The sequence below is a fragment of the Diadema antillarum genome, unplaced genomic scaffold, assembly GCF_040938485.1.
Source record: "Diadema antillarum isolate AM-2024a unplaced genomic scaffold, OU_Dant_1.0 seq00001076_RagTag, whole genome shotgun sequence".
Lineage (NCBI taxonomy): Eukaryota > Metazoa > Echinodermata > Echinoidea > Diadematoida > Diadematidae > Diadema > Diadema antillarum.
Window position 1 is genome coordinate 1 of NW_027271899.1, and position 26,707 is coordinate 26,707.

At 36.0% G+C, this 26,707-nt stretch overlaps 1 protein-coding gene across 1 annotated transcript; it reads right to left on the minus strand.

Annotated features, from left to right (window-relative positions):
- Positions 1-11,690: 11,690 nt before the first annotated feature.
- On the minus strand, positions 11,691-26,362 carry LOC139743366 (glutaredoxin domain-containing cysteine-rich protein 1-like). Its single transcript, XM_071653850.1, has 4 exons — positions 25,736-26,362; positions 21,459-21,707; positions 16,331-16,396; positions 11,691-12,620 (listed from the first exon to the last, which is right to left on the minus strand). The coding sequence occupies exons 1-4, from the start codon at positions 26,246-26,248 to the stop codon at positions 12,438-12,440; spliced, it is 1,011 nt and encodes a 336-aa protein (XP_071509951.1). The 5' UTR covers positions 26,249-26,362; the 3' UTR covers positions 11,691-12,437.
- Positions 26,363-26,707: the final 345 nt, after the last annotated feature.

Here is a 26,707-nt window from a genome sequence, read left to right on the forward strand (position 1 = left end):
TAGTTGAATATTTCGGAGTGGTATATCGTATCATCTCCTTAGTTTTCCTTTCACAGAAAATTGACTTGTTTTAACATAATCACCAAGCTGAATGTCGAATGAGCGGAAAAGAAACCAATGCTAACATTGATTAATTAAAACGTCAGATTAGCGCAGGTGCAACGATTAAATAGATTCTAATCACGAAGATAACACCAAAATGGCAAATGAAAAGTATTCATTCATATCTGTTTTAATTCTTGTGATAAATACACCCCACTTGTTCGAGTAGATGTCCCATACATGTTTTATACTTATATAGAATATTTCATTTCATATCTTCACCCCTCTGTTTTGATAATCTCTTGTTTTCATAACTGTTTTCCTTTAAAGCTACCAAAATAAGTGTATTCTAATGAGATAAGAAAACAACTTCATAATTTACACAACTCTGTATAGATTCTGGTCTCATCTTCTCTTCTCCTCAATTGAGTAGCATTATCTTGTACATTGATATTGATATTGATATTGATGAAGAATAATAAACTACATAGCCCCAGCGGAAACATCTAATGCACATACTACACACACAAACACACACACACACACACACACACACACACACACACACACACACAACGATGCCTTACATATTTGCCCTACTACATACTATTGCAGAAATCTACCTTTAGTGAGAAGCAAACTTGAGCTTAAATCCCCAAGAAGCCGTCAGCCCAGTCAAGCCATGCTTATGTAGATGGTCTCCAGCCCAATACTTGTAGAATCAAGTATTATGATTTAGACGCCCACAAATGTTCTATAATAAATATAATGTACTACATTAGAGAATGTACTTTTCTTTTTAATTTTGTCCCTCTTTACAGCAACGTAGTTTCATTTTGTTTTGAAAATCAAAAAATAAATGTAAACATGCAAATGCCAGAGAGAATGCCAATTGATAACAACTCCTCTATCCTCTGTGTAATAGTCTCATATCAGCAATTGTAGAATAAATGACAGCGAGACCTTCTATTTCTCATAATCCCATCTACCTCGTTCAGAGGATGGTGATAATATACCATACGGTCATGTCAAAATAAAGATATCATAATATCATTATCATATCACTAAAATCATGAATTATTTTGTCTTATTCATAACTTTGAATATGAAGCAAACCACACGACTGTATCATTTTTATCATTCCTTATGGTGGTTTTGCGGTGACTTCACTTGACGACAATACAGCATTACATTTAGTCATCATAAACGATGGCCATTCTCCGCAGATCAAGGCCCCTTTTACCTCCGAGTTCATCCCGTGTAATGGGATACAGCGAGGAAGTCGCATTGTCCGAAGCGTAGTATCTGGTGACCACCACACCGTCCCCCCTCAGCCAGTACACTGTATCGTGGAATATGCTCACATCCCTCAGGTTTCTGAGGCCGGCTGCACTTTGTATGTCAACTCCGGGTATCTTAGTCTGCCCTGAGCTCCCTAGAGGCAGGTCAGTGTAGTAGGCTGCGTCGCTTCCACCATAATAGTCACAATAGAGCAGTCTGCCAGCTGTGAGACAAAAATACAAATTGCAAGAATAGGAATATTATGTCTTAGGCATTTAAAGATATAGTGGTCACAGCAGGCTTTTTCACATCAGCTCGATGTTTCGAAAGTAGCGCGCTATTTTCTGACTTGGGAAATTAACCCGATCACGAAATAGCCCGCTATTTGATAATGTAAACGCAAACGCTAATTGTATTGCTCTGGTCGAGAAATTTCTTGAGTTCAACTAGGGAAATTGCTGAAATAGCTGGATACTAGCGCGCTATTTAACACCGGACTTTTTGCAGTGCACATCCACGCACACGCGCGCACACCCACATACACATAAACACAAGGAAAACTTGTTAGGTTTAGTGCTCTGTACTAACGATGAACAATGCCACGTTCTTCCGAGTAATAATAGACAAAACGGCTCCGAGGTAAAGCTCTAATTACTTGGCCGGAGCTATTCCACGTCAATTAATTACTGCAAGTGAAACACGAAAATGATGCCTTTAGTCCTTGAGTTGTCTACATTCGTGAAGGCCCCACCCTTCACTTGGAAAAAAAAAGTAATAAAACAAATGAGACTCCTCGTTGTCTATACAAATTACACACTTGGGCAAGTAAATTACATACTATATGCCGAGCTAGCATCTCAACACCCGTGCGAATATCATTTTTACCCAGAGAGTTTCCACGCCACACATAGATGTTTCGACCATACACACCCTGCACAGAATCCACGTAAGGTAATCCTGGCATGCATGCACGAACACTTCACGAACGAAATGCATGGCTCTGTATGTCAGAGGCACTTTATTTCGCTCATAATCCTTTTCCCGTCCGCAGGCAATTTAATTCCAAAATAATGTAATATATCATTTAACACATTAGCCTTCGTATCAACTGCTCATACGCCGCTCATCCACACTTATGCACACCCGCGAGCACACACACTGACATACACACACACACACATATATACACATGCTGTCGACTGTGCATAAACCAGTACTATACTTGGTTCTCTTATTTTCAAAAGGCTATTCCAACTGATTTCCGACGACATCTACACTGCCATTGAATGGCAAGATGATAATGCTGCAGTTCATTTCATAGAGTCAGACACGTATCCCGTTCCCATGGTAACCATCCTCCCCTTCCGCGTAGAGCCGGCGGATGTAATCTCTCGCTGTGTACAGCCCACATTGACCGTGCTCGATCAGCTCGCTGTAAAAATCGTTTCGCGCTCATTACCCACTCAGTCAAAACAACTGTATAAAACTGCCTACATTATATGCCTGTCTATCTCTCTGTCATCGAGAGATATTGATTATGAACCATGTAATGCGTTTAAAAATTTATTGTATTCTCTATGTCGTGTAATCTATGTAGAAATAGAGAAATATAAGTATATAATAATGTAGAGATATGGAGATAGAGCGAGTATATAAAGAGTATACGAGATAGATTAACATATAGATTTTTAAATATGTGTATATGACAGTGTGCATGTATCTTTTTGCACATCACTCTCGATGTCTTCTATACATTGAATCCGCCACAATGTGTTTGATGTATGTTTGTGCCGTGGCAGGCGTCTGCATATTATGATCTACTTAAATCTAACCTTGTAAAACGCACCCCTAATCGAACAAAGCGAATAGTTCCGCTGTCAGTGAGTGGTGACGTGTGTCACGAGAATTGCAAAGAAAGATGCAGTCTTATTAACAAACAAAGCGCACTCCTATGTTTACTGGTGCAATGTCAAGGGCAGAACAGTAAAGTTGTCAGCGGCGTTCTGTGTAGCGGAAGTCTATTGTGTCGTCAGACTTTGTCTGATTATTATACGAGAAACAACAACAGCGTGCTCTACAGGTTTGATTCAACTGGTACGGAATGTAACCACACTGTTTCTCGATCTCACGGATGAACTATATTTCTCTCTTACGGTCTGTGACGTCACAGATAGGCTCTCATTCATAATAGCATGTTTAAAAAGAGATCTTTAAAAACTACTCCATTCTTGGGAGTCTGATATACATAGCTGCCGCGTTATTTCATCATACTCAATAATTGTGATTTCTTATTATGATAACGGAAGAAAAGGTGAATTGTTGCAATTTGTTGTGTGGTCTGGATGCTACAGACGCCATATTAAACGTTTAACAAGAAGCTCACATCCATATGAATGATGTTTACACTTTTTTCGTGAGGAAAACCCCCCTCCCCTAAATACAATCCTGGGCCTAGCCATCAAGCATGTATTGCCGTACCGCGATACCAGTTGAAACTACGAGCGCCGAACGATTGCAATCGTTAGAAGTGCAGTGTACAGGGGAACGCCAAATCCAAAGGCACGGCTCTCACATTCGACTCGTGTGCTAAAATATCAATTCTGATGCAGAGGACGCTGCCGGTATTATTCATTAAACATGAAATTATGCGAGCTGATTCGCCTCACCATCCATAATGTGGGCAGTAATGAGATTAATTTAACGCGTTATATTGCTAAGCCTTTGGACGTGCACGTTTTAATATTGGTTCGTCGGTGACACAACATCTTTCTACATACAAAGCAGTTGCGTTCTTTATCAAAATAAATCGTCGATAGACAACTAAACTTGTGTGGTGTTTACTGGAATTAGTTATACAATGTGCTCAAGTTAATCAAATTGATAACAAGTAGGTATCAAAACACGGATATAAGAAACTTTACAGCAAATGTGGTGAGAAAATAACACTTTTCGGATGGAAAGTTCATCACATACATAACTATCATCAATCAACACTCTTTTATATGGCACAGAAACATTCAAGAAAACAAACAGAAACAGAAACATTAACACACAACCAGACAGACAGACAGACAGACAGACAAACAGACATACATACATCAACAAACTTGCTCGGAATCTGGGGAAAATCAAAAGCTTGCCAAACGAATTAAATGTCGAGTTAGAAGTAGTCAGCCGTTATTGAATAAGAAGCAAACGATATCCTTCTACACTATCTGAATGTCTCAAACATGCACACACACACAGACACACAGACACATACACACAGACAGACAGACACACACACACACACACGCGCGCGCGCATTTAGAAACACAATTTAATGGCTTCTGGACAAATTTATGGAGATGGTTGTAAAGAGAGACGCGCAAACACAGCCAACTCCGTCACCGCGCCGAAATGGATATCTTTCGTAGATGAAGGCTTGTTAGAAATAAAAGGCCCAACCTTATCACAGCCACCATAACCTAAACACCACTGACATTGTATACACAAAAATTACTGATGGTCATAAAATGATTTGAGTGCAACCTAGATCCATGGCAGGCTGGCATCAATCCTACATAGACATGACGTTCGAACAAGTGAGTATAGCGTTTTGCATTACATTGTACATCCACAATTGAAATGGCTTAATAGTTAACGGATGTTATACTTCTGTTTGTCTCATATATACTACATGTATATATATATATATATACATATATATATATATATATTTATAACAACATGTATCAGCATCTCACATCATGAATATATATATATATATATATATATATATATATATATATATAACAACATGTATCAGCATCTCACATCATGATATATATATATATATATATATATATATATATATATATATATATATATATATATATATATAGTGTGAGAGATAGTTCTCTGGGTCCCGAACGAATATCTGTATATTTTTTGGGATATATGATGTTATTCTGATGATGATGAGGTTAGATTGGATATTTGTATTGAATTGAATGATTGATTTGTGTATATAAAGGAAAAGATTTAGAAGATTGGTAATACATGTATATGAAATTGCATTATATATTATATGACACATCAGGCTATTCATATAATAATTATTCTGTTGGTAGATCCTGACGAAGGCCTAATGACGGGCCAAAAGCTTGACAAATAAAAGGGAGACTAAGATCGAGAGCAACGTCCCGCCTCAGTCCAATTTCTTTCAATTATATATATATGCATATATATATATATATATATATATATATATATATGTATATATATATATATGTATATATATATGTATAAATATATATATATATATATATATATATATATATATATATATATATATATATATATATATACATACATAAAGATGAGACAGAAAATATTTAACTTTCATGGCCCATTTGCATAAGAGGATGCAATTAATGCAATCAAACATAAGTCAGAAAATCAAACTTAAGTTAGGTATCAGCCAATCAGAATTGAGTATTCAGAGACTTTATATTTGATTCTCTGACTTATGTTTGATCTGAACTTTACTGAAACAAAGCTCAGGTGTACCTTGAAGACAAAAATAACTGCAGCCATGACATCCTGTACACAGCTTCCCACGGTATACCACAGATTGAGACACACACACACACACACACACACACACACACACACACACCCACACACACACACACACAAATAAGCAGACCAACAAGGCTGGATGAACCGAATATTGTGGAAAACAAGCTGTTGTCACCAACATGCATCAAAGACTTCTCTCTGGCTCCCACACAAGTTTAGCTGTTTTTGTCTGGTCTGATCCTGGAAGTTAAACAAAACACACAATGCCCTGTCTTCTAGGTCAACAACCATGACACACATAAACAGGACTTGTGGTTTACCCCAGGCCTTTATACATTCTGTCAGTTTCATATGCATTTAGATATGAAAAAGAATCGTATTCATATTTCTTGCAGTAACCTGTTTATTTGCTGGAATGGTTTCTGAAGACAACGTAGTGAATGAAAACAGGACAAAACTTTTCCATAGTTATCATGATATCTGTAGTTTGTACTTCCTTTATTGTCTGAATGGATATTGAGCCAGTCTTCATGCATGGTACAAGGATCACATTACTGCTTTTTTTGTGCACACAGCACCTCATATTATTATCACTTTGAAATCTACTCAGGAATTCTTCACCAACATTATCTCCAAGCATTCCTCATATAACAAACTATGTCTATGCTGACGTCAGAAAGAGGTGTGCATGACTCCATGCAGAGTAAATACAAGGCCAGCTTAAACAGAGCAAGATCTACCTTGCTGTTTGATGTTCCTGATGTTAGTCTATCGTTAAACAGTTTTCTATACGGAACTGACATTGACACAGGCCATACCCTTTACACATGATTTGGTAATTTGTGTATATCAGATCTGGCATATAAACACGGACAGTCATATCTATTACAGCTTACAAAGTTCGATTTGTTGCAGTATGCAATTTATTCACTGTGGTAATTTCTATCAAAAATCTGTGTACACTGCTTCACATGACTTGCCATAGGTGACAAATTACTTGCACGAACAAGCAAGCCATAAAAGGGAACTTTTCGGGGTCATATACATTGTGCAAAGACAAAGATCATAACAGTATGTCCTCATGTGAATATATTGCTCATAATAATATATTTAAGCACTTGCACACAGGACCGGGGAAATACCCAAGTAACTTAGCTACAAGCATAGAAAGAAATCTACCATTAGTACTTTGATGTGATATATGATGGACAAACAGAAGCAGATGGTGATGATAGGTAATAAACAGAGTCATGGGGAAAATGTGGAGTATAGTTACATTAACCTGTCAAGAAGCACAGTGTCTTGTGCAAGAAGTGAATATACAACACTGTAGGTCCTGAAATATCTTGCTTACCAAGAATTTATGATTTAAACTAAATTCTTGTTTTAGCATCTGCAATGTAAGCCATGGTCTTACACATAACATCAGTTGTAGTTGACCTATAAATTTTGTGAAGACATGAAGGTCGTTTTCTGAAGATATGACTTTTGTTTAAAAACATGATCCAAGAGTGGACTCAAATGGTTCAATTTCATCATCCCAACATCAAAAAACTTTCCCAACACACACATCTGGTCTGCTTTAAAACTTTTGAAAAAAGGGGTACCAAATGTCCCTGCACAGAAAAAAAAAATCTGAACCACACTGTTCCTTTTCATAAGTGTCAAATCCATTTATAAAATTTAGGCTGATGTCACTGACAGTTTACGTCAGAAGAATCACTGTAGATGAAATATTTGTTGAAAAGAGTGGAAGGGGCTCAATGCTTTCTGATTTGCTTTACAGAAGCTGAGCAAAGTGAATATTATGTGCTATTATTATGCAAGCAAGCTAAACCGTCACTGTATATCTCGACTACCAGTGGAGAAAAAACAAAACACCAACAACCACAACTCCAACTAGATTGTTTGATTTTTGCTGATCAGATTGTCATACTATTCTTTGAGAGTACTTTTGTAAAAAAACCCACATGAACTCTTGAGGTGTTTTGTTCATGATGTGGTACACTGGACATCTTTGTTTGCTGACTGATATAACAAAACCCATGGAGTGAAAAGGATTGTATTCACCATGGCACGCCAGGGTTTGTGACCATGTGGAACACAAAGGAGTAATATATCTCACCATCTGCTCTACATACATATGACTTTTAAATTCAAATAAAGCTCATGCTGTACATTTTCCACCATTACCAGTAGTTCTGTCATAAATATACTTGATTAGATATTAGAATGTATCAGGAGCTTGGAAATATTCAAAGATACTCTCATGTGGCAACATACATGCAAAGTTATGACAAAACTACAAAATATGCAACTATTCCCTGTTATAGACAGAACCATACTTTACTTATGCACATATTTACAAAAGATCTATGGTGAAATACAACATCACATTAAGCTATTACACTTCATTGCAAAATATAAATCTCACACTTTATAAATAAGAAAATGTTGATAAATTTGGCAAGGTGATCTGTCATATCTTGCTTGTTCAGTTATTTCTCGTGAAATATACATATAAATAAAGGTACAAAATGTTGCATGTGGACAGGTCAATAGAGAAGTAGAATATATAAAATATGCAGATATGAAAAGAAAAGGCAAACTTTTTTTTTTTGCAAACTACAGAGTAATTGTTAAGGTGCTGCAATATCTTTAATGGCACTGTTGAACTCTTTTCCATGTTTCAACCACTGTCATTATTACCAACAAACTGTCTGTGTGCAAATTTCAATGTTTATTTTGAAATAGTGAGCCACATGGTGTTAACCATTCAAAATATAAATTTTGTATAAATTATCACGTGATCAACAAATGCATACAGCGTCTTTGGCACACTTCCAACTGGGAAATGAAAAAGGTGTGACATGCCATTCGTATGACACAATCGTGCATATGGTTTGCAATTTCAGATTCGACAGAAGGATTAACTGATTTTCATGAACTTTTCTCCACATGCTGGGAAGAGAATTTACCAATATATGAAGTCAAACACCAGTAAGTTCAAGCACAGTACTCATTGTTTGGAAATTAGATCCACATATACCCCATTGAAGTGAAAGACAAGGTATTCTGACTTTGACACTTTTCAGCCATAAGTGCTCACTGCTGCATTCTTCTTTGTTTTTAAATCTCTCCAAAACCTGCAATCTTTGACGTTTTCACTTGTTCTAATACAGTGGTGAGTTCCATCTTCAGATATTAGCAAAGGAAAGGGCAGCCATATTGTCTCATGTTGCAACAATCAGAAACAAAAAAGTGAGCTAGAATCATGCTTATTAAAATCATATGTACTTTTCTAAGTGACGAGTGCTGCTCCAGAATTAGGACTTTATGTTTCAATTTCTATATGACCTCTGATAACATTGATACGTTAGATAAAAGAATACAGTTTTTTTCAATATGTGAGACAAGATTATTTTACATTTCGTTTTATTTTACATTTTTCTTCCTGACTATATGACGATCAAATTTTTCTTTCACTTGGCCAACATCAACAAATTTAAGCCACTTGTTAAAAAGATAATTTGATTCAAGGCGTGATACCTGAGAGACAATGTCTCAAAGTGTTGACACCAATGATTAATTAGTTGATGAAGTCATACATTACAACAAATTGCACATTACTGGTCTGAATACACTGAATGATCTTGTGTTGTTGTTGTTTTCTGCCACAGGAATCTAGCTCTCATTAATATTCTTCCATGGATCTTTTCTTACTTCCAGCCCGGGTCTACATTTTTAGATTAAGTCACAACACTGAATATAATACATATTATACACATCATATAATCTAAAAATATATATTCTCCAAAGAAGATCAGAACTAATTCTACAGTAGAAATAAAAAATAGATTTGATTACATTCTTCAAAGGCAAAATCAGGGCATCATTTCACACAGCTATCTGCAAGAATACTTCCAATAATTGCAGCTACCCTGGCAGTGGCTGGGTAGAGTGTAACTGCCAATAATAGCTGCCAGCATTCTAATGTTGCCAGAGTGGCTACAATTATTGCAACAACAGTTGTAGATGTCCATATGACAGTGGGCCTTACTCAGACTCCACAGCACTGTGAGAGAAGGCAAAGGGAATGCTATAACTTCTCCTTGATCACCACAGACGCAGCGAGTGAAAGACGTTTTACACACCTATAGAAAGCACTTCAAGATCAAGACACAGAGAAACAAAAAAAAAATACCCTATAACTATTAACAAGTTACCACTATCGACTTTTAACAGGTAACCATGAGTAATCTTGGTCTTAACATGAGTCTTACAGACAAAAAGGCATAACTTCCTCACATATTCTGTGACATTAGCAACCTTCTACCTCAAAGTGGATGAAGTGTTGAACAAGCCTTCGAAATTGAGTAGCATACGAATAGTGGACTTCTTTTGAGACACAAACGCTGTATGCCTCATTTATGAATTATGTAGGATTTTGTGATTGGAGTGTGACTGATATTGTTCTATCAGCATTTTATAATCAACAACTCATTTGACAAAATCCACTATGAAAAAAAAAATGTTTATCAAAGTTTTAAAAAAAAAATCAGCTTTGTGTGCTAAATGAAAATATCAAAGACCGCTGAACTGTCTGAAACACACACCACTTGAGTCATTCAAACTTTGGCTGGAATTTGATATGAAGGTAATATATGTATTGTGCATTTAAAGATGTATTTTGTTTATTTATAGCAAGGTGAGAATTGAAGTATACTAAGAATGCATATTTTGAAAAACATAATTTCACCAGTTTCTAAAATGAACATAATCCAACAATTGTGGATAACTTTGAAACAAAGCTATAGTGTCCAAGCGAAGTTTGAAGATGAGAACTGATGGTCAAAATCAGAATGACAGAAAGCATCTTAATACCCACACCATTTGATGCCAAATTTTACTCAGTATTAGAAACAGAATGAAAATATTATGACCATGTGGAATATATTAGTCTTCAGTTTTAACATACATTCACTCTCTCTCTCTCTCTCTGTGGGTAGATTAAGTGAGCACTTAAAAGTGAAAGATAATGAGTGAGTACAATATCTATGAAACACATTTCAGAGATTTTCTTTATGTGTGAGTGTATATCTGTGAAAGACTATCAAGATTTGAAGCACTAGTGGCAATGTGATTCTAACTAGCAAGTTGAATAAAATGATAACATGACTTCTATACAATGAGCTATATAGCTTGCAATCCATACACAAGGCCATTCCATTATAATATTATAACATGGTTTAAGGCCAGAGAAGAGATCTTCTGTTAGCCTGATATCATGATTCAGATGTGATTGTCAAGCAGCAGCTGTTTACCTGAGAAGTTTTCACAAAATATCCCCTTTCTCGCACCACATTTTATGCAACATTTCACAAGATCTTCACTCAAAATCTTAACATTGTTAGGTGAGAGGCAGAAGGATGCAAGCTTCAAGAGACTTTCTTTCTAGCTCTCTGATCATGTTATAACACTCAGATTTGGTTGCAAACACTGTGACTGATTTTCATACCCTTCCTTTTTTCCCCTGCTAAATAATACTTAAATGTCAAATGATGTACACAGATAGCAGCATTGGTTTAGCAGGAGAAACACCCCACAAACTGAATCATATCATTGGGTTTGCGGTATATCAGTTAGTGAACTTTACAAATACCTACATATAGCTTCCCGAGGGAATGGAGGATATCAGGCATTATACAATTACACAATTGTATGTGCAACCTGAGCTCTGTGAAGACCGAGATATGTCTAACTATATGTATGCATTTATTCATCAATGAGCCTGCATACTTCTTGTGAGCAGATTTACCTTATGTTATAGAATTAAAGTGAAAGTGTAGACTCTGAGTAACAGGCAATATTACTATTGTTGTGAACAAAGCTTTACCAACTTACATATTAATATGTTCTCTTTAATTTGACAAAGTCTTGAGTTGATAAAAAGCAATCCATTTTATCACTGTACATATTCATCGTGCATGCATAAATCTCAATGGCAGACTGTCCCCGGGTTTTAACTCTTTCCTCTCCATACCTCTACAAGTGCATCTTTTCATATCAAAGTGGTCAAATGCTCAAAACTTAGTTCGCCTTTTACCTGTACAGTATTGTCTAATACTGCATCCAGGACAAAAAAGGATTGATATATATTTACAATTTGTTGTACCGTTAAGCAATGCACCGTGTTTCATTTAAGAAATCTACATGCCATCTTGCATTTATTAAAAGTTTCCATCTTTTCTCCTCCAACAATCACTACCTCTGGAACTTTCAGGACACTATTCAATGGAAAACATTTCAAAAGCAATGTATGTATTATACAACTTTGTCAAAATACATGGTATGCTTCACAGATACTTGGCTGAAAACATCCATCCATCTACACATTGTATTTACACTTAGACTCTAATTTTTACACTCTGTTTTCAAGAGTTTTTCTTCTTGCACACCACCGATTAGGCATATAAAGGAGTACATGTTTATAGTGCTCTTATGTACAACATTATCTTATGTTTACGACAAACATCCGTCAATTCACTCAACTACCGCGCATTGCAGTCTCTGCATTTCTGTAACCCGTTGTCATCACAGTGTGAACATCTGAGTGCATGAAATGTGTCGGTGAAATTGTTGCGTAATAATGACTTCTTGCTTCCGTTGCACGTGGTACAAGGGACGTAGCGATGACCGCCGCATGTGCTGCAGTTCACCATCGGATTGTGTTTCTGTGGACACAAACAAGAAATGAATATGATATGTGAATATATTAGAAGAATGACAGTTCATTTAAATGCAGATATATACAATGTAAGTTATCATAAGTTAACTGAGCCAGACAAGAAAGTTACATATCCTGGAAAATAAAAACTGCCCATTTATTCTATAAGACAGTAAATTTTTTTATTTACAAAAAAAAAAGAAAAAGAAATAAAGATGCTGTCATATTTTTTAAGACTATTCTTTCACATTACTTCAAATGGACCATAAATGACACCTGCTGAAAACTGAGAAATGTCACATCATTCATTCCAAAAGTTCTATGAATAGTAACATTACTTCAAAAACATTCAATTTGTTAACCTTTCATCCTAAGATAATAAGCAAATACATGAATTTGTATCATAAACTCATTGGTTCAAGGAAGGACAACAAATACACACAGAATGGTCACAAGTGGCCTTAATTAAGCACAAACTAATGCCAATTACTTGATAACATTTTGACGTCACAAAAATCATTGAGCTAAGCTTGGTGGAAATCTTTATCCCACAAACACCTGCTGAAGGATTTTAAACACATTTTCTGAAATAATGAAGTTCGGTAAAAAGACCATTTCCTGGTTCAAATCACTTCTATTCAAGGTCAAAACTGTGTCGCAACACATTCATGTAGATCAATGACCAAGGAAACAGTGTTAACCTATCAATAGTGTTTTGGCCGCACAATGAAGTATACTTTGGAGTATCTACTGAGTTTTGTCTCTCTGTCTGCCATTTTTCATGGTAACTTCCTACAAACTTTACTGAGAATGAGATGCACTATGCCCCCATTACAATGTTTCTTGTGTGGTGAGTGATTGATTGAGAAATTGAAATGAATAAACACTGTACGTTGAAATCTACCAAATATTTGTCAAATAGATGAACAATCTATTGTGGTGCAATGAGGAGAGATAACAGTTTAAAGGACCATACTGCCTTTTTCATTTTAAGCAGGAAGTGGTATAGACTGCATCTATGACATACAGTACTAAAGTAAACAAAAAGCTGAGATTAAGCTGGCATACTATAAAATTTCAGCATGTTATTTCTTGTGATCTAATTCTGAAACTCATGAAAGGGATATATAAGACATTGTTTTATGCACTGCACTATTCATATTTTTATAAAAATATGTTTTCAAACAGCAGTCAAACACAAAGATCTGAACTGAACCTATAAAGATTTTCAAGATGCTTTCATTGTCTACAACTCAGCTTAATTACTGAGAATTTAAAATCCCGAGAAGGAAGTGAACCTCAGATAATCTGGACATGTGGGGAAAAAAGGCAATTGTCAACACAAAGCATTCTGCATTCTAGTTTTGTGCTCTCCAAATCACTTACTTCAACAAAATATATTCTATAAAACAAACACCACCTATGTCAACAAGGAACAGGTATCCCCTCTTTATACTACCACACTACATCAATTAAACCATGAATATTTAATGAGTGATTATACTCAATAATGTCCCATCCCTACGACATATATGCACACACACATTCTATCAGGTAACGTTCAAACCCTTAAAAGTACAAGCCGCTCCCCCTACGAACCAACACAAGCCTTTTGTCCCACAGAGGTAACAATTTTGCCCCTCCTGGAGATCCCTTAAAGGGGATCATTTGCATTGTAAATGATCAATGACGCTAAGAACTCCATGGATCAATAGATGCTATCCACTCCAGCTACACCAACTCCCTACTATGACAATAACAACCCCTCGTAAGAAGCTTTAGAACCAGCCTACATTCAAAGGGGGAATGTATTCATCGACCTAAAATGCTTGGGCTCTGAAGCGTCACTTGGCTATCGACCAAACAATCTCTCACTACTGTTGTAATTGTCTTCCAGCACCAATCAATTCAAATATTTTTAGTTGCCCCCTGTACAACATGCCTTTCTCTTATCGTTCAAACATCACCCGCATTTACAGATGTGACAGTCACTTCAATATGTAAATAGGTAATGACTACTATAGGTCATAGCATATATGTACCATATGCCAACATCAACTTGCCCTTAATCCGGGGGTAATTTCCAGATATTTTGGGGATTATCAAGCCAGTGAATGAATGCCTGCTATTCATTCTGTGAAAAGACAGTAAGAAATCAATAAGGCCAATGACTCAAAGCTGTCATGATCTGGGCCATCCTACGTCTTGTGGTTTACCCATTCCAATAACTCCTTGAAGTACTAAGAGTTTTTCTGAAATCTTTCACTACACAGAGATCCGTATTTCCTTGTTCTTTGTCTGAAAACATCAGTAGGCCTACTGTCAGATACAAATAAGTTAATATCCACATGGTTTCTCCTAGTGGGAAATAACAAAATGTAATTGATACCCAATTTCCAATACCTGAGTAATTTGGTCTAATTTCATGAGATACATTTTCAATTTGTCCTGCAAAAACTGATACGACATCAGAAGCAGTAGATTTTGAAGATTTCTAAGCTCTGGTCTTTCCATGTCAATTAATAATTTACTGATCATTTTTTTTTTCAACTGGCTGGTAGTTACAAATGGTACCAAATGATGTCATAACATTATATCCTTTATCAAAAGATATGTATATGGTTTTCATGTTCTTAAAAGAAATGATTCAACAGCTTGGGCATTTAATTTGAAAGAGTAAAGCAGTGGTACTAAATCACTTTGACACAGGAATTGAAATTAAATACATGTATGTAACATTCTCACACACTCCTTTCAGCAGATATATAATTGTCAACCAGTTTGGGGGGGGGGGGGGGGGGGGAGACCTCTCATAGTTGAATACTATTTACAAACACTATTTGATTTTGAAACTTTTTCTATGCATTGGCAAACATTCCATTGCCTGTGTGTATTGCTCACACTCTGCTGGGAGAAGACATTGTTCTCATGGCGCACAATACAAGACAGAAATTCTTGCCCCATCTGTCACCACTATCTCAACAGTCAGGTCAGAGCAGGAATAAACCATTTCATTCACAGGGTAGTCAGAGAAATGGAGACTGTTAAGATATAACAATAGTGAGACTGTTTTCTCTCTTTGTGTTTTTTTTCTTTCTTCGAAGTTTGCTGATTTATTCTGCAGAAATGTAATTTTGTTCATGTAGTATTTCATTGTTAATACAGTTTGTGCAAATTATAAAGCAAGAAATTAAATGTCTGATATAAAAATTTTAAATCCAGTGTCCAGCTCTGCACAGGTATATTGGACGAATGAAAATGAATTGAAATGAATTAAATTGAATGTGTGTGTGTCTGTGTATACTTGCATGTGTATACATATGCATATATATGTTGTATATGAATTATGTACACATGTATAGATCTACTGCCTGTGTGTGGACATATTGAGTGGCATCCTAATGGTGTGTTTAAGGTTGATCATTCTTTTAAAAATACTATTCTGCATTCTCTTTATAAATGCTCCTATTTCTGTATTTTTATAAGCTGTTTTAGCCTCATGGGAAGAGAGTATTAAAGATTAATTGTATTGTATTGTATGCATCCATGCAAAATAAAAATGTACTATACACACAGCTGATGCATAGCCTATACTGTAAAATATCATATAGGGTCGTCTGTTCTTTGGTGAATCACTCTACTTATAACCACAAGAACAGAAACCACTAAAAGTCTGAAAATATCCTTCCTTCTATCTGGGTGACATCAAATGCTTACCTCAAACCTTCTGAGTATGGTCCTAAGCTCCCCTGATTCATTCAGTTCTTCCAGTTTCCTCAGATCCTGTGAGAGATGCACAGACAAACAAGGAGAACAGTGAGCATTTTTTCTAAAAAAATACATCAAAATCATCACTGATTTATTTATTTTTTCTCATATGAAACTGGAATGTATTGAACACAGAGGAACATTTTGTATGTATTTGTCAAAAATGTAACTTGAAAAAATTGTGTGTGTAAACCTCCTGCAGGTTGCTATGATTATAAACATGCATACCGGGTAAATTATTTCCAGAGGGAGTATATGTTGGCCCACAAAAAGCTTCCAAATCCTTGCAATCTGCTCCCCCCCCCCCCCCCCCCCCACGTATACATGTAAGCACTGCAATGCAACATGTGAAATGTACGCTGTATACATATAATTTTTAGACATCACATACAAATGAGATGACAATATGATTTCAAAGAATTCGGAATCCCATATCTTTCCTGTTGTAAGTTAATCTATGTGCAGAGCATGGATTACTTGACAGATCAGGTTCCCTGTCCTGTTAACAGTATGTGAAATTAACCTCTTTTGTCCAAAATGTAGGAACCAAAATCTATACATTTTCTATGATATGAAAACACATGTATGAGAATAGATAAATAAACAAACAAATGCAAAAAAAAAACTCTGAACATGTCAAAAACATGACTATTTTCTCAACACATCTTCATGATGAATATCATGAGGGTGCCATGTTTTATGACATTTGCCATATTTTTCAACAAAATGAATAGTCAGATCAGATTGTTATGCCACCTGTGTATGGAGCCAGTGCAAATATTTGCCTCATATACATCAAAAAAGTCTATGCCATCAATAAACGCATTTCGCAACTCTTACCGCCAAAGGTTATGATAGCAAGCCCATCTCAAGAGAACAATGACTCCAAAAATAGAACTGTAGTGAGTGTGGTATGTATGCAGCTTCTCAGACTCTTCATCAAAGGTTATATGATACAAGGGAATATGGAGTGATTTCAGAATGATGGAGAAAACAGCTCTCGAATGGAACTGAGCAAATAACTACACTATTTGTATTCTAGATAAGCCGCAAGACATTAAAGAATGTCATACAACGTAGATTGATAAATCATTATCATGTTGACAGGTGACTAATGTGGATGTTAAATCATAAGATTGGACTGAGAGAGACTTATATTGAATAATTCTTCAATAAAGCAAAACAGGTCAAGACTTGTTTATCAAACATTAGAAACCAGAGGGAAACCCATAACTTGTAAGAAAGCTATAGATTATGATTTGGAAAAACTATATATTATGTTCTAAAGTTCTGGTATTCACAAATATGTTTCTTGATTTTGATTCATGTAAGATTCTTGAATTCAGGTAACAATGAAAATTGTCTCACTTCTCTAAATGTAAAGGCTATATGTATAGTGCTTTCTATTAAATCAATTTGAAATTGTGTAGGACAAAGTGGCTTATTTACATAACATATCTGACCTGTATGTCACCGAAGAGTTTTTTTTTCTCAATTTTTTCCTTCAAATTTTTGCACCTGCCCTGCCAGGCCAATCAATTATCATTTAGAGCTCTATAGGAGCTCTAGATGCTGTGGTTGCCTTAGCAACCACCTCTGCAATGTAAGCACTCTCATTGCTAATGAAGGTAGGGAACAAATAAGTGGCCTGTGAATTAATGGACATCACAATGCCCATTATAGTAGTAGCCAGGCGTTGGTGCACTATTACATGTCTCCTGGCTACATGAATACATAGTACCGCGGTATTTTCTCTGGCAGATCCTGTTGCTATAGATGTGTGATACGGTACATGCTTTTCATTTATGCATGTTCTAATATTGACCTAATGTTTATAAAAAGAAATTGATGAACATCTATGAAATAGCCATTAGGGTGGTCTCTGTTCAAGACTGCATGTATTTTTTTTTTGCAGTGCTTCTGAAATAAAATTGTACACTTGTATATCAAAATGTAATCAAATCTTTTTCTATAAACACCACAGCAAAGATAGAAACCACACACTTTCACAAGTATCAAGTATTAAACAACTGGAAATGTAAATTTGATCTAGTGTATGCTTGTGTTTGACTTGTAAATCTTCAAGGTACAATGAAACATTAGATGATCAACTAAACATGTGGTATCTACATTCATTTGTAAACATTGTGAGGTGTAAAAAAAATAATCAAATCTTTCTGAGGGGGGATGCAATCAGAGGCATAAGATAGGGAGGGGGAAGTTACCTGTATATGACAACAAAATAAATGAATGAGCTAGATTTGAATTATTTATATTGCCTGTCATGAAACTGCTTTGTCACTGTGTGTTCTCGTTTGACTCACACAAGATGACCCACCAAGGCTCCCCTTCTGTCTACATTTCAGTCTGAACTGGGTAGGACACCCATTGTTGGATGTGAACGATGAATGGGAGAGGTTGAGAACAATGTTTGAAGAGGGTGATGATAGAGTGGACTAAGAATAATGTCTAAGAATAGGTATTGTGACATAACAATAGGCCTTTACACATGTAATGTCTGGACTGATCATTGAAATGCCCAAGACATCTAGGGAGTAGATCACATCTAGTATTGGGGTAGCCAGGCACACTGATACTGAATATTTTCATCGCTGAACCAGAGCACACAATGTCTTCCTCACTATATGTGCAACCTGTTGAACCCAATGATCTAAGATTTTATTAAGATGATCTAGATACATTGTAGGTGGAAAAACATTTTTGAAACAGGCAAATTCTCTGTCTAAAGGACTTAGTGGTCTGCACATATACCAATGACTGCTTTCAACTACATTGTAACCAACTATCAAGGAAAAAATGATTTAGATATAATATGTATGAATTAATCTATTTTTCACCAATCATTTACTAAAAAGAAACTTATTCATAAAACAAATGTCTTAATTCCACAATCATATCTGAAGAATGATGGATGCAAGTTGTGAACTTGTTAAAAATGTAGGAAAAGGGTTTCTTGGAAGTGAGCTATAGGTATTTCTACTGTTTGCAACAGGTTTTGACACAAATTATGTCAACAAACAAGTGTTCTTTGTTTGTTTTTGGTTCAAATTACAAGTACCTTTGTTTAACCAGCCAGGAACACAATGTTATGTTTCAGATTACACCCAAAATGTTATATGCACAATCGTAAACTTATATGGTAACTATTATTTGTTTAACCTGTCGATAACACAATATTATGTATCTGATTACAACCAAGAAGTTATGAATGCTTGTATGATAACCAATTGCCATGCATTCTATTATAGTATGTACATACTTGGCATATCTTTGTAGTGACTCTATGATATACAATTCAAAATGTTGTATCAAAGTCTATCAAGATTTCTTATCTAAACATATGAAATAAATGTACAGTACAGTTAGTCACTTATTTTTATCTCTGAGTGACAAACCACTGCTACATTTTTGGCTATCATAAATTCTGCCATTTGTCATGTAGTTACACAAGGCCACTTACTCCATTTTCAGATATTACCAATGATGGGTTCAAAAGATGCAATGCCATCAGCTTGCCTTTCGTAATAACCATGCAAACAAAAGTTTAACCTCAACCTACAATTTGAAGGACTAACTTTTTTGTTGCCTAACCTTGAATCATCGGTGTATAGTCAGCATGGGTTTCAAGCATACTGAAATCAGTTTATTGAATTGTCCTATCATCCTACCCAACAGCCCAAGGCCCACAAGGGGGGTCATGGACAGAACATATAAATATCTGTGAGAATTTATGAGTTTGTTAATCCATTTGTAGTGTGTGAAATGTGGACTGATGTTTACCCTTGACATTTTAGCTTTGGCAAGGCAAACAGACAGAGATATCAGAATATGTTTTATGACTATATAAACAAGTCTTGCCGAATCACAGGTACATACCTTGTATACAGGCTGGCATAATGCAAGTAAACACTTAAATCCATATTGTGAGCAAATATCATTTGAATATTTAACAAAACATAGTGCTAATATTAGACATTAACAGATAGGAGAGTAGTTTCATTACATGCACTGATTCCCATGTCATAGTATGAACAAGTTAGTGATATGCATGTCTTCTCTGGGAAACATTTTCAGACCATTTTCCACATCTATATCTATTTCCAAAGGGATTGCCCTGTGTATTATACTAATATACAAATTTGTATTATTTAAGCTGTTTATAGGATTTCAACACGGCGGGTATACTAGTAACATGAATTCATGTACAAGATTGTAGGAAGACAGTGATTTACAGGGAACATGAGATGCAGATTGATCAGTATCTGATTCACTTATCTAGACATGTTTATTAAAGACAAGGTGTGTGGCTGGGTGTGTGACACAACTTGTATGCATTCATAAACAAGGTGTAGGATGTGAGAATATATACATATTTAATGACAACACAAGATTGAAATTTGAAGAGAAATGTACATCTCAGGAATGGAATGTAAACACCTAAGTGCTTGTTTCACATATAGATTCTACAAAACAGAAGAAAAGTTTTGCAAAATAAGCTCATAAGGATGGTTGATAAATATAGATTAACATATAAATATAACCATCGTTTGAGAAAGATGACCGCCCATCATCGAAACTGCCAGAGGTAAATACAACTTTTAGATGTGTCTAGAGAACTCTTTATCTAGAAGAAAAGCTTGTTATGTTTCATTTGTGATATTTCTGTGACATAAAGTATCCATTTCTAATTCTTGATTAAAGGGAAAAACCAAGAAGTTACAAGTGTACAAGTACGATTAATCTAAAGCAGGCTGTTGTTTCTTAAATGTAATTCTTTTCTTGAAGCCAGTTATTCCCTTATCAATATTTGATACTTGATATTTAATCAAGTCATGAAGGAAATAAAGTACTAAGTGATAGTGGCAGCTTCTTTTTTTTCCCTAAGAAGCCATAATCTTATAATGTGTGGTTGACAACTTGCCATTTGAGTTTGAATTGTTGGAGATATGCAAAGTACAGTGCAAACCAATGGATTAAATCAATCCAAACATCCTACTTTAGCATTATGGATGTAAAGATTTGTGTTGAACAGACAGGGACTTTGCCATGGACTCACCCCAACGAGTTCACCATCGATGAAGCAGATGGGGAGGTTGATGTCAGTGGTAGAACCAATCCTCTCTTCCAGTTCCTTCTGGTGCTTGGAGTTCATGAAGAGATCCCGCTCCTCAAACCGCACCCGGTGGTTCTGGAACAGCTTGCGCACGTACTGGCAGTCATCGAACGTCTGCCTCACAATCCTCACACTCGTCGTGTAGACAATGATACGGCCCACCTCGTCTTCAGAGTTTATGACACTCTTTTTCTGAAGAAAGCAATCGCAAAGTGACAAGACAGTTTTATTAATCAAGTGATGGCATTGTAATATCATTATTCACGTATGAAGTATTTTATTTCATTTGCAAGATCTACATTTGTAACACACTGCTCAAGAATAACAATGGATGTTATGGGTATTTTGAAAAAGTCAAAATTATTCTATTTTTGCTTTCTTAACTGTTTTTATATCACTGATTCTAAATAACAAATGTATAACAGTCTGAGAGTTTACAATGTAACTTATCCTCTCTCCAAGACAGATTGATCTACACTACACATGTTGCATGGTAAAACAACATACATGTTGTAGTGTATGAGACACACAAAAAAATGAGCATCAATCTAATCACTATCTAAGATTTTTTTTTTCAAATATAAATTTTTGCACCCTCAAAAACCCCAAAAGAGTTGACACAGAGGTAAGATGTAAGCCATCAGCATTAAAAACTTGTTTGTGCACAGTCAAGCAAATATTGTATACCTACAGCTATGTGTTTTGTCACGAAAGTTGAAAGGGTATCAGGTCAGCCGTGCAGTAAGCATGCATGAATTACGCTTCATCCAAATATGCTATTATGTCTATGTCTAAGGCTTGAATGAAAACTCAACATCCTGTCATCATAAAAGTGTCATACTGTTATTTCCCAGCAGAATAAATAGTCTTACATTTGTTTGGATCTGAAATGCAAGCAGAGAGTTTCTTTTGAAATTGGTATGAAAGGACTATTCTTGCGTTAATAATGGAATATTTCAGTTACTGCTTTTATTTGATCAGCCAAGATTTGGTTCTCTGTGAGCAAGTAGCTATTCAGTGTAACATGTACAGTGCATACATCAGCTCTTCACTGAGAGATTTTAGCGTACAAATGTATGTATCACTTCAAATCTTTCTTCTAAAATAACACCAGATGCTATTCAGTGGCAATGAGTTCATATATTCAAGTGAGATACGTTTAAAACGTGAAGAATATGACTTACAATTTGCAAGTTATTTTCTCTTGCTTCTTTAAAGAGTTCATTTACTTTAAACTCTGTTGAATGAATTTGTTGCCCATTTGTTAAATTGCTACTGTTGCCTTTATATATGATGCAAAGAATGTCATGGCATGCAATAGGTTTATATTCAGACCAGCACAACACCATTAATATCAAACCTAACCAAGTATGAGTATAAAGTGTCAGAACAGTAGTACCTAAAAATCACATTAATTCTGACAGCAATGTTAACATGCAATGTATTAGTTCAAGTTCAAGTTCCGTTGTAGGTCATTTGAAGTAACGTTGCTAGACAAACAACACAGATGAACTACGAGCAGAATCGGATCAAACACCATTGGGAACTGTTCAATAAAGACAAGGAAATAGATATTGGATGTACAATGTACAATGTACGCACACTCTCTGACATGATTAAATGACAGTTCAATAGCAGCTTGATAACTTATGAACTTAACTAACTTATTAAAACTAAAACTGCATTGTACATCATGTGAGTACCAGCATGGCCAAAATTTCCACAGCACAAGTCCAAAAGTTAACTCGGACACAGACAAAAGATATACATTTTTGTCATCAGGTAAATAGTCTTTATACAGATTTAGTATGCCATTGAGATGATAACAGTCAATATTGTGGGAAGTTTGGGACCAAATGACCTCGCAGCACAAACAAACAAAGATTGCTATCCACTAATCCAAGATTATTGCTCACTAGGGTGGAGTTGCAGTGTGATAATTTTTTCTTATCAGTCATCGGGTTACCTTACCATGGGGTGTATTCATTCACACAAAAACTCTTATAACATCTTCGATTAACCCATTATTCTACATGGCTGGCCATCTTCTATGATGACAGTTTGTTGTTGTTCTTTTTATTTTAGGCAGCATTGGTTGCAGGAGAGCATGTATGGCTTGGTTTGGAATTATCATTTTCTCAATCTTCATTCACATATCACCTGTTCAGTGTTTCAAATCAAAGCAATGATATAATCAGCTGATTAATTACTTAGACTACAAATTGTATTCCATAAATGACAGTTGACAGTTATCACCTCATATAATAATAATAATAATAATAACAATAATGACAGTGGCCTCTTATAATGCACTGAAATCCATCAAGAATGATGCCCATGGCGCTGTTATATAACTAGCATAAACAGTACATAATACAACCATACAATAATCAAATACGATAACTTATCAGAACAAGTGAAATACAAAAACAAGTGTAACTGTGATTTTTCTTTCTCTCTCTTTTTTTTAATTTAATTTTATTTTATTTTTATTTATTTATTTATTTATTTATTATTATTTTTTTTTTTTGGGGGGGGGGGGGGGGGGGCAAGTATATTGTATGATCAAAGTGAAGTGTTCCATCAGGTGGTTTAGACTATCATGTCCTCATACAAGAAGTAGCACACAGGTGCCCCCCCCCCCCATGACCTTCTTTCTTTTAAACCTAGTTTATTTATAAGCCTACACTGTCTCACCCCAACCCAAATGTATCAAATACATTAACAATGTTTTGCACTTTACAGTGCAATCATATCTGCTTCATATCTTCTGGGCAGAATACCACCTGCTGTACATCTCTTTTATCCAGATTTTTGTTGTTGTTGTAATAACCTGATTGTAAGGTCAATTACAGTGTATAATCATACCTACACTATACAGCTGTAGGATGTATCACACACTATAATACCTCCTTGATCATGATGACAACTGAATAAATGATTCAGAGCACTCAAAGTGTGAGTGTGTGTGTGTGTGTGTGTGTGCTGAAACTTCATTTGGTGTTAATTTAGTAATTCTTGATGCAAATATACAATGTACCAAGAATATTTCTTGGTTAAATGAGAAACACTGTAAAGAAAGCAGAATAAGTATACTATTTTTTGACTCAATTTGGTGGGTGAATTTATGCAGATAGTGATACACATCTTACAGTCATAAAAGTGAACGGGAATGAACCTTGCAGAAGTACAAGTACTACGCAGTTGTCGTTGGTCTGTTAAGAACAGAAGGTTGTTAATACTGTACAAACAAATGAATTCAACAACCTTTTGGCCCTGAAGGATATGAAGAGAGCTCTAGCATGGCTTCATTATCAGAGGAGACTTTGGGAAACCCAAATCACTCTTAAAATTAATCCCCTGAGCTCCAAGGATCACCCCCTGGGGGATCTGTCCCTGCAGGATTAGATTAGCCTGTAACTCCTGACTAAGATTTGGTGTTTGTTAGTCTACGGCAAGTAGGTTTTCAGGGTGATTTCAATCGTGCTTACTGACGTACACATGAACAGACAGAGATGAGTCACTATCAGTCTTAAACAGAATCCTGTTGCAAACACAAATTTTCTTTTCCCCCTGTGACTTTGAACATGGGGTTAACTCTTGATGACTGACTAGTGGGCAGAAGTTTGTAAAAACGTTGAGGAAAAAAATACAAAAACAGACATTAACTGGGGTCTAAAATCATTAAGCCATGATGATAAAGTATGAAACTTTTAAGTCAAAACAGTTTAGATTCACTGCAGACTGATAAATTCAACATAATTGACCATGATGTAGTCACACATGTGAATCATTAATGATAAGAAAAATAGTGTTTCAAACTTTTAAAACATAACTTACATGTATTACATCACGGTAACAAAACTGTCATTTATTACTCTCATTTTGTATCTGCATTTAAGGAGGATCCAGTTCATATAAAGAAATGTTATCAATCATCAATGATTCAAATTAGCAATATATACATTGTACATGCACATTTATACTATCATGCTCTTTTCTTGTTTCACATGCAAATCCATGCATACTAAAATATAATGTGGAATACGTTCATCATCAACAACAGAAATCAACCATTCAATCTAGTGTGACCTTGATATCAAAATCACAGTACAGTACATGAACATTAAATACAAAGTGAACATTCATATCAGGATGGCTACAAGCACTGTGTGAGAGAAGAAATTATGGGGATCTATGTTTAAATGAAATATACAAACCTTGTTATTGTCCAAAGGTTTAAATTCGAAGTTAGCGATTCCAGCCCGGACACGATTTTTCACACCACGAACAGTTCCCTTCACACTTTTGATATCTTCCCCGTCGCCAGATGAGAGTCCACGGCGACCAACAAACCGAAGAGTCCTGTTTTCATCCACATCTTGTGTGGATTTAGAAGAATTTAGATTATCATTAACGTGAAACCTCATTTGATTCAAATTAGCATCACTATGTCCACTGCTGTTTTCACTGCTGTAAGTTTTTGGCTTCTTCTGGTGTGCAGCAAACGCCTCGGGAACGTTCAGTTGCATGGGGAAGCCACGACATAAATGGTCGATTGACGAGGAAGATGAAGTTGACATGGATGAGGGTGAGCTCGGCTCGTCTGACGCCATTCTCATCTGCTGGTAGTATGTCTCCAGATCGTCCAAATCCTCGTGAAACATGCCTGATTCACTAATAGGAATCAACTTTCGGCTGGATCTACTCCTTGGTGTGGAGGGCGATGCCATTTGCTTCTCCAAAGACGACTAAAAGTAGAAGAAGTAGCGAGACATTCACACCTTCACACACTACTTGTTGATAGCGGACACCAGACGACAGATCGAAAAGCCGGTATGCTTATCGGCGGTTGCACTGCGTCTAATAATACACTCGCTTTGTAAAAGCGATGCTTGCCAGAGATACACTTATTTGGCGTCACCAATAATATTGAATGGTTTCTGGTAGGCGCAGCGTCGCATCACATCGTATTGGCTCAATGCACTCATCACGGCTCAGTGAGTAACGGATGGGGGCGTAGCGCTCGTCTTTGCGTGAGCTCACATGAGGTGAAGAAATGGGGTGCGGTCTGAAATCTGGTGTTTGTGATGAGCTCGAGTTTCGCTCTCTATCACAATACGATACAGAAGATGAATCTTGCCCTAGATCAGGATTTTCTTAAGCAGCACTTCCTTCGAAATTTGGCAGCT

Coding starts and splice junctions, on each gene's coding strand:
- LOC139743366 (XM_071653850.1), bottom strand. CDS start 26,248: ATGGCATCGCCCTCCACACCAAGGAGTAGATCCAGCCGAAAGTTGATT. Junction 21,708..25,735: donor AACCTTTGGACAATAACAAG/GTTTGTATATTT, acceptor TGCTTTCTTCAG/AAAAAGAGTGTCATAAACTC. Junction 12,621..16,330: donor CCATACTCAGAAGGTTTGAG/GTAAGCATTTGA, acceptor TTGTGTCCACAG/AAACACAATCCGATGGTGAA.